Genomic DNA, 13,434 nt, shown 5'->3' with positions numbered 1-13,434 from the left:
CCCTGGGGCCAAGCAGGGAAAGGGCATGGTTGTCAGATGAGGCCAGCTCACTGCCTGCCCCCACTAAATGTGGAAAGTCTCCGCTTCTGCAGCTGAATCCTCCAGCAAGGCGGGCGCCTGCTCCCTTTGCCAAGGCTGCATGAAGCACTCTGAGCACTGCGGTATTCTCAGCTGAGAAGCCAAAGGATTCACTGGAGGCGGCCCAGCTGCAAAGCCCCTGGAGCCTGGTAGAGGTTGTGCTGATGGCAGAGCACAATGGCCACGTCTGTGCCATTGACCAGATGGTTCCCATGTACTGGCCAAGCAAACAAGGGCTGCTTTGTGCATTGCTGTGACGTTCTGGGGCTCACCCTGAGCTGCCAGGAATGGTTTCAGCCCGGTTCCTTGTACAGTGCCTGGCTGCTGCATGCAACACTGCAATAGAGCCCTGCTGGAGCAGCTCTGCCCGCCTGCTGCCAGGCTGAGGTCAGTGCTCCCACGCTGACCATATGACAGGCCCCACAGTGCTCTGTGCATGATACAGACACAGCCCTCACTCTCAGCAGACATGGGCAGGTGGGGGGCACTATCAGCAGCACAGAGTAATTGACCGGGGGCAGCCTTCCTCCCATCTCATGGGCAGATGAGCTGGGCAGGTAATAAAGTGCTGCTGACCATGCTCTCTACAGCTGCCCCTTCAGAAGGCAACCGCTCCTCAGCCTTTCCCCTGTCTCCTGGGGTACCAAGAGGTGTGGTGGCAGCAACCCCACTGCAAAGGCAAAACCACCAATGCTCCCAGCTAGAGAGTGCATCGTGGCAGCCGCCTTCCAATGCCAGGCTGTGGAGCGGGACACCTTACCCTGCTAAAGTGGCACAGAAAGGAAGTGCAGGGCTAACTGCACACAGGGGCTTCAAGGCTGGGACACCTCAGTTTGCACCAGCTAGAGGTGGAGGGAACCCAGAACCAATGGCCTGAGTCCTGTGGCCTAGAACAGCGTTTCTGAAAGTGTTCTGCGGAATCACTGTGAGAAACGCATTCACTGGCTGCCCAGGTTTGTTTAGGGACCAGCGCTGCAGCCACGGAGCCTTGCGGCACCCACTGGCGCCGTTTCGCTCCTTGCAGCCAAAGGGAGCTGCGGGAAGATGGGCGTGAAGGTGCCCTGTGACCTCTCCCTTCAGTAAGAGACGATGGCCACTGGGGGGGGTGTATGCTGGAAATGCCACATGCCTGGGAAATTTCCCTGAGGGGAATGGTTATTTCTTGCCTGAAAGCATGAGGAACCAGCTTTGCTTCAAACATCCTGCTTGTGAAATGCTGAGCCGAGTCGGAAGTGGCAGATGACGGACACACTGTGGGTGCGGGAGGGGGAGGCTGGCAGGGCTGGGCCAGGCAGCAGAACGTTCTGTGTGCTTTGTGCTGCCAACCCTCCTGCGCAGGCGCACACGCGCACCCGGTGCAGTGCCACCAGGGGCTGGGCAGAAGTAAGTTGTTGCAGCTTTGCCACACCCATAGCAAAGAACTAGCCTGTTTGCCTTGGACACCCCATGCACAAGGGTGGCACTATGTGCAAAGGAGAGTCCGACTCTTGTGCCCTGGACTCTGTAAGGCAGTGGAGGATAGCCTGTGTTCACAGGGCTACATGCGGCCCATCGGGGTTCGCTGTGTGGCTCAGGAGACATTTTATTACCATTGCCCACACACAGGGTTGCCAGATTCTGCTAGTTTTTGGCCACACGTATTTTTTTCTACCAGTGCCACTAAAGTGACATGCATGTAAAGTAAGGGCACATGAAGTGAGGTGCATGCTGACTGCACGCAACACTGTAAGAGCTGTGTGTTCCATCTGCAGCCAATCAAAGTGCAGCTATGGTTCAATGGGCTGCCCCCGCAAATTCTAGGCATGCAAGTAGTTAACAAAACTATCTTATCCCAGGAGACCCCCTTAGTCACAACAGACTTGCCCCGACCCTCACCTGAGGCCATGACCCCACCCCTTTTCTGGGGCTCTGCCCCTGCTCACTCCATACCTCTTCCTCCATTGCTTGCTCTCTCCCACCCTCACTCATGGGTCACACCGGCCACATCTGGGAACAATGTGGAGCCAAGGCAGAGGGCAAAGGGGGCAAGTGTCCAGAGGCCAGGTGAGTTAAAAAGGCCCAGGGCTCCCCTGTGGCTGAACAGCAGGGCTAAGGCAGGCTTCCTGGAACCAATCAAGTTCTCCAGTCTGATAGGAGCTGTGGGAAGCAGGGCAGGGCGGTGCACACTCCGGGAAGGTAATCTCACAGGCACAGAGGTGAAAAGCTGGGAAACCCTGCCTTGCAGAGGAAACCCGCTGGGATGGGGTGTCTGCCCCACACTGGCCTTTTAGGGTTAAAACCCAGCAGAGCCCACAGCTGAGGTGGGTAGTGCCGCCCATTATGGCCCAGCTGTGGGCTATATAAATAAGGGCTCCAGGAGGCAGAGAGACACTCTTGCTCTAGGGGGGAGGAGAGACCTGGCTGCCAGGAAACCTGGGGGCTTCCTGAGACTGAGGCACTCTGCCTGGCCTTAATTCCAGGCCACAGAGCCTGAGGCACGACCTGAGTGTACTGGGCTGCAGGGAGACAGGCAGGCTAGAAAGAGGCAGCAGGTCCACACCCCCTTTCCCTCCTTGCCCATGGTGAGCAGCCATTTCAGACTGCAGTTTTCCCATGGCAGGGGCTAGATGAAGACTAACAGTGGGTCATTGAGGCAAGACAGGTATTGAGGAATTGGGGCTTCTCTGGGACTGCAGAGATGGATAAACACCCCCCTCCCCGGAAGGGGGATGAGACGCAAAAATTATGGGCATTGCCCAAAGAGGACACTGTGGTCTGGGAGAGACGTGGGTCCAGAACTGACACAGGGAGGCACCAGGCAGAGGGGTGTCCAGCGGACAGGTCCAAGCTAATTCTCAGTCTTCCAACAGGAGGAACTGTGGCGATGAGTGTCTGCCCCATGACACCCTGCTTCTGGTCCCTGGAGATTTAGGGCAACTGCCAGAGGGGAGAGACAGAAAGAGGTGTCTGAACTGCTGCTGCCGCCCCATCTGCAGGGGATACCAGAGTCTAAGAAGGTCCCCTCTCCTCTCAGAGAGCTGGGATGAATCCCTGGTCAGGCAAGGGAGGGACAGCAAACCAAGGGTGTGGATAAATTTCCAGGGAGAGAGAATCTCCCAGCCCATGGCTAAAAGGAAGCAGGGAACTCATCAAAGTAGTGAGGGAGCTCTGCTGCACTAGGCATGAATGTGCAGCCACACTGCCTGTTTGTCCTATTCACCCCCACGCCTTGTGTTCTCTGCATGCATCTCTCCTAACTAACATCCTTACCAAGTGAGTCATCAGTCATGATTCGTTATCTTGTGTTACTGTCTGTCTTAGGAGCCCAGGGGGATAGCAGGGATCTTCTGAGCCAAGTGCTACACAGGAACAGGACACAAAGATGGTCCAAGCTAGAGACCCCAGATGGAGTGAGGCAGGTGGAGGAGCGCAAAATCTAATGAGAGGGGGCTAGACAGCATGACCAGCAACCTAGCTGTTGCAAAGTTTTCAGTGCATATGCCCAAGGGGAAGGCTGAACTAAGGATGTCCAAACACGGAGTGAGCCAGCTCTTGGCCTGAAGATTAATGATCTAAACTGGGCCAAACGAAATATCACCCCTCATTTACATGGTTTTCCAAGGCCCTTTCTTTATAATGGTGTCCAGTTCCTCTTTGGCAGGACCATTGGGGTATGTCTACACTACCCTCCTAGTTCGGACTACGAGGGTAATGTAGGCATACCGCACTTGCAAATGAAGCCCGGGATTTGAATTTCCCAGGCTTCATTTGCATAAGCGGGGAGCCACCATTTTTAAAACCCCGCTGGTTCGAACCCCGTGCCGCGCGGCTACACGGGGTACGAACTACCGTTACTCCTCATTTCAAATCCCGGGCTTCATTTGCAAGTGCAGTATGCCTACATTACCCCGCTAGTTCGAACTAGCGGGGTAGTGTAGACATACCCTGGCTGACAAGGTGATAGGTGAGAATTACAAATCTCCGGCTGGAGGTTCCTACGTGAGGAGAAAATCTCTGATGGCTCTTCAATCTAGCAAAAGGAAGCCAGTGCTGGAAACTGAGACACGGGCAATCTGAGCCTGGAGAAAAGGCATAAAGTGCTGACTGTGAGGGTAATTAACCGGGGCACCACTTACCCAGGGCCCTCCTGGATCCTCCATCTGTCAGTCTGTAAATCAAGAATGTCTGTCTCTTTCTCACAGCTCTGCTCTGACTCAACCACGGGTTCTTGGCTGGATGCAGGTGTCACGGTAGAGCTTCTCCAGCCTCTGGTCTGCAGGAGGTCAGCCTGGATGAGTCCCTTCTGGCCTTGAGAGCTCCAGCTGTGAGAGTGCAGCTATGGGAGAGCTGGGAGAACAGACACTCTGCCTCTTACTCTCACGTATGGGAGTGACAACTGGCTCCTGCGGGAGAATACCCGGATGTATTGACCCATTGAGGAACTAACTGTCTGCAGCTTATCATTGCAAGAGAAAGGGGAGTTTAAAGATGTAGGAACTTGTGGCTGCAGGGACTCCTCCCACCCCTTCTGCACTGGCACAATTGAAAAATGGCTAAAAGGTCCTTTGAAAAAAGTTCTTTTGAAACTTCCAACCCTTAGCCCCTACGCTTCAGCCCTGGGAGTGCTTGCAGGGAACTAAAGTCCCCATGCAGCTCAGGGGGCCACCAGAGCACCTGGTAGCAATCACCCCCTGCCTGACCTGCCATTCCTGGCAAGCCCGCTCCCACAAGCCAACTTCTGGCTGTTCCCTGCACCCCACAGGCTAAGGACGCAGCCCTGAGGCTCCCCAGTCGCAGAATAAACAAGGAGCAGTCCTGTGACACCTTAAAGACTAACAGATCATTACATAAAACCCACTTTTACCCACAATGCTTATGCCCTAATAAATCTGTTAGTCTCTAAGGGTATGTCTACACTAGAAAGTTAGTTCGAACTAACGGACGTTAGTTCGAACTAACTTTCCTATGCGCTACACTAGCGCTCCGCTAGTTCGAATTTGAATCGAACTAGCGGAGCGCTTAGTTCGAACTAGGTAAACCTCATTTTACGAGGACTAACGCCTAGTTCGAACTAGCTAGTTCGAACTAAGGGCTGTGTAGCCCTTTAGTTCGAACTAGTGGGAGGCTAGCCCTCCCCAGGTTTCCCTGGTGGCCACTCTGGCCAACACCAGGGAAACTCTATGCCCCCCTCCCGGCCCCGGACCCCTTAAAGGGGCACGGGCTGGCTACGGTGCCCGTGCCAGGTGCAAGCCTGCCAGCACCCAGCTAGCAGACCCTGCACCTGGCACGGCACAGAGCCACCCACCCGATGCCCCCCAGCCCACCCCCTCTTGCCGGGACCAGGCTGGCGGCTCCCGGGAGCTTGCCCTGGACCGCAAGAGGCGGGCATCTTCCTGACTAGTGCGGACATCGTGGACCTTGTCCATGATCTCCGCACTAGGCACAGGAAAGTGGCCGTCTAGGGCAGGAGAGCTGCCAGCCTGGCCACCCAGGAGCAGGTGTGCATGAAAATCAAGGGGGTCCACTGAGACCCCCGACCCTGAGCTTACAATGGCCGTCCTGGGTCAGACCAAAGGTCCATCTAGCCCAGTAGCCTGTCTGCCCACAGCGGCCAACCCTAGGGACCCTGGAGGGGATGGACCGAAGACAATGACCAAGCCATTTGTCTCGTGCCATCCCTCTCCAGCCTTCCACAAACTTTGGGCAGGGACACCACTCCTACCCTCTGGCTAATAGGACTCCATGGACCCAACCTCCATCACTTTATCTCACTTCCCTTTAAACTCTGTTCTAGTTGTAGCCTTCACAGCCTCCTGCAGCAAGGAGTTCCACAGGTTAACTATTTGCTTTGTCAAGAACAACAACTTTCTCTTACTAGTTTCAAGCCTGCTACCCAGTCCTTTCCTTTGGTGTCCTCTAGTCCTTCTTTATGGGAACTCAGGAAGAACTTTTCTGAATGCACCCTCTCCACCCAACCCCTGCTTTTAGAGACCTCTATCCTGTCCCCCCTCCGTCTCCTCTTTTCTAAGCTGAACAGTCCCAGTCTCTGTAGCCTCTCTTCATCTGGGACCTGTTCCCAACCCCTGATCATGTTAGTTGCCCTCCCCTCTCCCAGCCTTTCTCTTCCCCTCTCCCACCTCCTTTTCCCAGTCTCCCCCAGTTTTTTTCAATAAAGACAGAGTCAATGTTGGAAGAAACGTTATCTTTATTTTGTACATCAAGAAGAAGGGGGGCTAGGGAAGGGCAAGTGGAAGGAGGTGAGGGAGGAATGGGGTACGAGCCCCCGATGGGGAGGACTGGGCTGGCTCTGCGGGCTTCTGGGGGTGGAAGCTCTCCTGCAGCCCCCCAATTACCCCCTCTCCCCAGATGGCAGCCTGCGGCAAGTGCAGCCGGGCTGATGGCCGAGTGGTGTGATGTGCCCAGTGTGGGCACTCAGGGCACTCCAAGCCAGAACTTCTTTGCAAGCGGGGCACCCCTTAGAACTGTGTGTCCGGGGTGGGGGTCGGGACCCTTTAAGCGCAGCCCTCGGCTAGCCTGAGACAGCATCTCCATGCTCTAAGTCCTCCTTTTATGCCCTGCCGGCACTGCTTCCGGCCATCATTAAGCCCTGTTCAGAGTCCACTCAATGTGGACTTACTAGTTCGAACTAGCAAAACGCTAGTTCGAACTAGTTTTTAGTTCTAGACGCGTTAGTTCGAACTAGCTTAGTTCGAATTAACTAATTCGAACTAAGTTAGTTCGAACTAGCGCTGTAGTGTAGACGTACCCTCAGATGCCACAAGACTCCTCCTTGTTTTTGCAGATACAGGCTAACACAGCTGCCTATCTGAGACCAGTCACAGAATGTCACAAAGAGATAGCAAATATGGGAAGCAGAGAAGTCAGGGTTTCTGAACAAAGCTCCTTTGAGAGACAGAGAAAGTTCATGCTGTAAGGGGTTGGAGGAGGCAGTGGTAGGGGAAAACTGCTTTCACAGAAACCTCGCCCCACATGCATACTCATAGCTAGGGAGACCAGGAAGAACCATTCCATTATAGCCAATATAGCAGAGCTAGAAATCTATAACTTCTCAGAGCAGACTGTCAAATACCCCTCCAGTAGCATGTCAACCCCCCTGCAGAACCAGTATCAGAAGCACAGCAAGAGACGATGGCTACTAGAATCTCATAGATTCTAAGGCCTAGAGGGATCACTGTGACCTTTAGTCCAGGGCTGGGCAATAATTTTTGATGGGGGGGCACTCCAAGAATTTGGTAAGTGGTCAAGGGCTGCACTTTTCTATGACAGTACTGGAGGGTGTGAATGAGGGGATGTGGTGTCTGGGAAGGAGGGGGTTGGGATCTATGGCAAGAGACTGGGGTGCAGAGGGTTTGGGTTGTGACAGGGAGGGAGTTGGAGAGTGGGAGGGGATGAGGTACCAGGTGCAGGCTCTGGCTGGGAGGCGCTTACTGAAGACAGCTCCCAAGCAGCAAGGCCCTCTGACAGGCTCCCTGGCTGCCACAGACCTACACACCACTGACAGTGGCTGCTTGATGGAGCCAACGTTTGCACCTCAACACCCCTTGGGTAGGGGACAGGAAGTCTCCAGTGTAGTACACACCCACAAACAGCCCAGGAAGCTCCCCTTGGCCAGTTTCCAGCCAAATGAAGTTGTGAGGGTTGTGCTTGGGCAGGGCCAGCATATAGAAGTCCCCCCCCGGGGAGTGTGACCCCTTTGAGCAATGTGTGGGGCTGAGGCAGTAGGAAAGCCTGCCTGAGGGTTCCACTGGGCCACAGAACTTTATGTCCCTGAGTATAGTGCTAGGCCAGATCCAAATGTCTGGTAGGCCAGATTCAGCCTGTGGGCCATATTTTGCCCGTCCCGGTTTGTACCAGGCTAGGAATTGCTGCACACTCATGCCTGCGGAACAAGAGTGTTTCTTACAGACCAGAAACTGCCGCCCTGAGGCCTGTGCGGCATCCTGCCTCCCAGCATTTGGCTGCGCTGGAAGTGGGCAGCCCTACAGCAGAGCCTGCTTGCAGCCAGGGAGCTGGTGCAGCAGGCTACTTCCAGACATTTCCCTTTCTCTCAGACTTCTATCAGCTCGGGCTCCAGTGGTAGTTACGCTTCCTGGTGGTCTCCCAGGACCGCTGGTGCATTCAGCAGGGTCTCTCAGCCCAGCAGCGAGCCTCAGCCGCTCCAAGCACTGCACATAGCCCCAGAGCCCTTCCCAGCTGGGGAGGGTACCCTGCGAGATGAGCTCAGCTTGTTTAACAGAGAACAATCATTTCCCATTTTCAAATGACAGGAACACCCCCATTGGACGGAGGGATCCTAGAGAGGAAACATCTGTGTAACTCTCCAGAGCTGCGGTAGCTCGCAGCACATGCTGGCAAATTCAGGGCTGGAGCTTCGCCAGAGGCACACAGCTAAGCCCTGCTCCCACGTACTAGTTCCAGAGGATGTCACATGTTCACAGCTCAGCTAGGAGAGGGCACTAGTTACATTTACACAGGACGCTAACGTAGGAGCCTCTGAGACCCTCAGTGGGGACTGAGAAGCAGGACAAAGCGACCCCCAGAAGCACTGTCGTCTGATGAGCTCCGCTGATTACTTGGAGGGTAACTGACCCCATGCCCCTAGTGCAAGAGAGGGAGGCATCTAGGATCCTGAACGCTCACTTAGACATGAGTTTGCAATGTGATAGCCTGGTTTGTGGTGCCACCCATGGATAATACCCTGGGCACCTATGGAGCCTGGTGGGGGGTGCCAGCCCTGGCTGGTGCCCTGGGCACACACAGAACTCAGCACAGGGTCCCAGCTGCACCTACCTCAATATTTTTATCCATTCTGCATTTCTCCTTTTCCCCTGCTCATTCTTACACAACAATTGGCCCCGTGTCTCAGACACGCAGTGTGAAAGCAGGTTTATATTTAGAAAGCGAAGCGGGTCAAGTCATGTGAATGCTCCAGTACATCAGCTCGGTTGTTATGACAACCAACATAGCTCTTAGTTACTACAAATCTAATAAATCCTGATTCTTGGGCTGGTACCTGCCTGCCCACTGTGTCTCTCAGCACGCTGTAGCCACAGCATAGTACCACAGGACCAGAGACACTAGAAACACAAACAGATGTTGCCCCAGGCCAGCCTCAGAGTGATGGAGGTCCGGGTCCCTTGCCCCATGATTTCACATTCTCCTCAACCTTCCATGTTGAAATGTTGAGGCCTACAGACTTAGGGATTCCCCAGTGTGCCACCACCCCCAAACTCAGCCTAATTAACTTCAGTTTCTCCTTGTGCTGCTGCTTCACCAGAGCGGCGCCTGCACACCTACAGACTGCTGGTAATTCACTCGCTCATCCACAGCAGCCATCTTGCAACAGCCAACAAAATCCCTGCCTGACATCCAAATGGAAAACTCTCCTGCAGCTCCTTAAAGCTCGTCTGTCCACCCGCCCTGGACTAGAGCCAACTTCACTCCCCACCTGTCCTACTCAGGCATCTCCTCGTACATCGCCCTACGCCAGGAAACCTCACCTCCCTCTCACTGGCCCCAATCCCAGGACTAGCCCCAGCCATGCATGCCCAGGGCTCCATTTCCAGGCATCATCCACCAGAACACCATTCCTCTTTCTGTGGCTGGACCTCGTCCTCTTCATATCACCACGGGGGAAGAGGTGGCAGCATGCTCTTTAATCTCACAAAGGGCTAATGAGAGTCAATGGCTGGAAACTCAGTTCAAACTCAAAATAAGATGCAATCTGTTAACCCTGAAGGGACAGACCCATTGGAACAGAGTCTCAAGGGACCTGACAGACTCCCTCACTGCAAATCTCCAAAGCAAGGATGGATGTCTCTGAAGGATAAGTTCTCACTCAACCACAAGATGTGGGCTGGATGCAGGAGTCACTGTCAGGCAATGCAGGATATCAGGGCTCTTCTGGACTGAAAACCATTTGTCCTTCTATGACCTGAACAGGCCTTGCATGCAGCCTGCTTCCATCCAGAGCTGTTGCGGAGCCTCATGAGCAGTCCTATTGCTCTTCTCTGAACTTTCTGAAGTCTTCTGGTTTTGGATGTGTCTCCTGGAGGAGCCATCTGGTGGAGAGCTATGCAGAAAGTCACAGTCATCTCATGTTTGGTACTCTCAGAACCTAGGGCCCATTGTGTATGGCACAGGCCAGAGAAGAGCTTTAAGACAACAGCCAATCTTGATTTAAAAATTGCCAGTGATGGAGAATCCCTCCTGACCCATGGTAAATTGTTCCAATGGTTAATTTCTCCATTAAAAATGTACACCTTGCTTCCTGCATGAATTTGTCTAATTTCAAGGTTCAGCCACGGGATCATGTTAAATACCTGTGCCCCGTGCAGTTACTTATAGACTGTAAGCAAGCCACCCTTGAACTTTCTGCTTAAGCCACATGGATTGAGCCCCTTGAGTCTTTCAAATAAGGCAGATTTTCTAATCTTTAATCACTCTTGTGGCTCTTCTCTGACTCCTCTCCAATTTGTCAACATCTTTCATGAACTGTGACCACCAGAACCGAGCACTGGATTCTAGAAAAGGTAAAATGACCGTTCGACACGTGCTTGAGAGTCCCCTGTTTATACAGCTCAGGGTCACATTAGCTCACTTGGCCACACTCCATGATTATCCACCATGAGCCCCAAATCTCTCAGCATGACTGCTTCCCAGGGTAATATTGCATCCTGTAAGTATGGCCCACGGTATTTGTACTTAGAAGTACACATTTACATTTGCTTGTCTTGAAACATACACTGTTTGCATGGATCAAGCTTACCAAGCAAACCAGATTGCTCTGTCCATTCCATCAGGCTGTGTGCTTCCAGCATAGTTTTGACAGAGAGAGGCCTGCCATGCATAGGGATGACAGTTGACAGCGGTAGCCCTTGCTGTCAGCCCTAGGCCCCACTCTCAGCCCTAGGCAGCCACCAGTGGAAAACCACAAAAAAGTCATAATGAATTCTTGGTTCTAAATTACTTTAAAAGCTCCATTTTATTGTCCACAATTCTGCTGGCCAAGACTTCCTTTTAGCCCTCACCATTTTTCTATAGTTCCTAGCTTCTGCTATTTGCAGATGATACCAAGCTGGGAGGGGTTGCGACTAATCTGGAGGATAGGGTCATAATGCAAAATGATCTGGGCAAGTTGAAGAAATGATCTGAGGTAAACAGGATGAAGTTTAATACAGACAAATGCAAAGTGCTCCACTTAGGAAGGAACAATTCGTTTCACACATACAGAATGGGAAGCGACTGTCTAGAAAGGAGTACGGCAGAAAGGGATCTAAGGATTATAGTGGACCACAAGCTGAATATGAGTCAGCAATGTGACACTGTTGCAAAAAAAGCAAACATGATTCTGGGATGCATTAACAGGATTGTTGTGAGCAAGACATGAGAAATCATTCTTCTACTCTATTCTGTGCTGGTTAGCCTCAGTTAGAGTATTGTGTCCAGTTCTGGGCACTGCATTTCAAGAAAGATATGGAGAAATTGGAGAGGGTCAAGAGCAGAGCAACAAGAATGATTAAAGGTCTAGAGAACATGACCTATGAAGGAAGGCTGAAAGAACTGGGTGTGTTTAGTTCAGAAAAGAGAAGATTGAGGGGGGACATGATAGCCGTTTTCAGGTATCTGTCATAAGGAGGAGGGAGAAAATTTGTTCATCTTGGCCTCTGAGGATGGACCAAGAAGCAATGGGCTTAAACTGCAGCAAGGGAGGTTTAGGTTGGTCATTAGGAAAAAGTTCCTAACTGTCAGGGTATTCAAACACTGGAATAAATTGTCTAGGGAGGTTGTGGAATCTACATCTGTGGAGATATTTAAGAGCAGGTTAGATAAATGTCTATCAGGGATGGTCTAGACAGTACTTGGTTCTGCCCTGAGGGCAGGGGACTGGACTCGATGACCTCTCGAGGTCCCTTCCAGTCCTAGTATTCTATGATTCATTGTTTTCAGCTTCCCCTTTCTCTGTGTGCTAAATATTATTTTATAGCTTCCTTTACTTCTCTGAACCTGGTCTCTGTATTTTCCCTCATGTGTGGGATTGGAGTTTGGGGGCAGATGTGTTCCATTGACAGGCAGATAAATGTGCCCGGCTTTGTTATGTCACAGATGCTAAAGGCTATGGATGCTAAAGGCTAGGTTATGGATATTCAACACAGAGCTCCTCGAATCACTGTTCAGTAAGACAAACAACAACCAGACTTATTTGCCCCTTTTATTTTCCCTGCCTGTTCTCAGGGAATCAAACGTCCTTTATGTCATATTTGATCCCAAGCCTCTGGGCAGGGCTCCAGGACAAACCTGTTTCCTGTGAGGGGGGCTGGATGCAATGACCTCCTGAGGTCTCTTCCAAACCTAGGATTCTATGCAATCTGCATGGGAGGTGCGGCTTGAGGTGGTATGAGCTGGCGTGTACAGGGGAGAGCACTGGGGGAGGAGGGGCAATCAGTGCGTGGCACTGCAGGGAAGGGAAAGGATGGGGATTTGAAAGATCAGCAGGGTTTTGGTGTGCAAAACCTCACCCCCCAGGGGGTTGGTACAGGCTAATGGGGTGATCTTAGTTAGCTGCACCCTGTGCAGACTAGAGCTGAGCAAAAACCTGTCTGTGAAAAAGACCATTTCAGAGCACACCAGTGATTTCCGAATACAAGCTAAATCTGGCAAGCAGTTTCAACAAGAAATTAAAAAAAAAAAAAAGATAAAAACTCAAAAGGTTTATTGGCCAGTTTGCTCTGAGTTATTATTTTGAATGGAAATATGAAAAAATGCTTTGAGATCAAACAAAATTATTAGGATTTTTCATTTCAGCAAGAAAATTGGGCTCGCCATCAGACTAAATCAAACACAGCTTCCTTCCGCCCCTAATTTTTCAGTTTGGCCCCTCAATGAAAAAGTCAGTGATTTGCTCAGCCCTAGTACAGACACCTGAGTCTCGCACTTGTGTAGAGACAGGGAGGGATCAAGGTGTGCTGAGCTAATGGGTAGAGCAGTGGCTCACAACCTGTAGTCCACAGACCGCTGGTGGTCCACGACAGTACTGCAAGGGATCTGCGAAAAGTTTAAAAGTAAAGATCAGGCCTTTCTTTTCCTTTTCTTTTCGTTTTTTCTCCCTCAGGGCTCCATGCCTACCCAAAGGTGCCGTGCCGGGGCAGAAGCTGCCTTCAAGGGCAGAATTTCGGGAGGGTAGAGGAGGCAAAAGCTGTGTGCTCTGGGACGCAACTTGCTTTTCATCTCATTACCCGGAAGCTAAGGGATGTGAGGGGAAAGTGCTTGCATTCCATGCATGCCTCTCCCACACCAGCACATAGGTCACAATTCACCAGCCTGGGCTCCCTTGCACTGGCACGAAAGAAAGGATGT

At 52.1% G+C, this 13,434-nt stretch overlaps 1 protein-coding gene across 7 annotated transcripts in view; it reads right to left on the bottom strand.

Moving 5' to 3' along the window:
* Window positions 1-13,434, bottom strand: part of GAS7 (growth arrest specific 7) — a 247,939-nt gene that overhangs the window by 193,735 nt on the left and 40,770 nt on the right. For 2 of the 7 annotated variants that reach the window (XM_075903570.2, XM_006122945.5), the window contains exon 1: window positions 4,194-4,474. The exons of the other annotated variants lie outside the window; for them this stretch is intronic. In XM_075903570.2, coding sequence (XP_075759685.2) covers window positions 4,194-4,217 — 24 coding nt within the window. In that variant the 5' untranslated portion in view covers window positions 4,218-4,474. Of the gene's footprint in view, window positions 1-4,193; window positions 4,475-13,434 lie in introns of those variants that run through there. 7 annotated transcript variants of the gene reach the window in all.

The sequence above is a fragment of the Pelodiscus sinensis genome, chromosome 20, assembly GCF_052426305.1.
Source record: "Pelodiscus sinensis isolate ZL-2025 chromosome 20, ASM5242630v1, whole genome shotgun sequence".
Classification (NCBI taxonomy): Eukaryota; Metazoa; Chordata; order Testudines; family Trionychidae; genus Pelodiscus; species Pelodiscus sinensis.
This window is presented reverse-complemented; position numbering and strand designations above follow the sequence as displayed.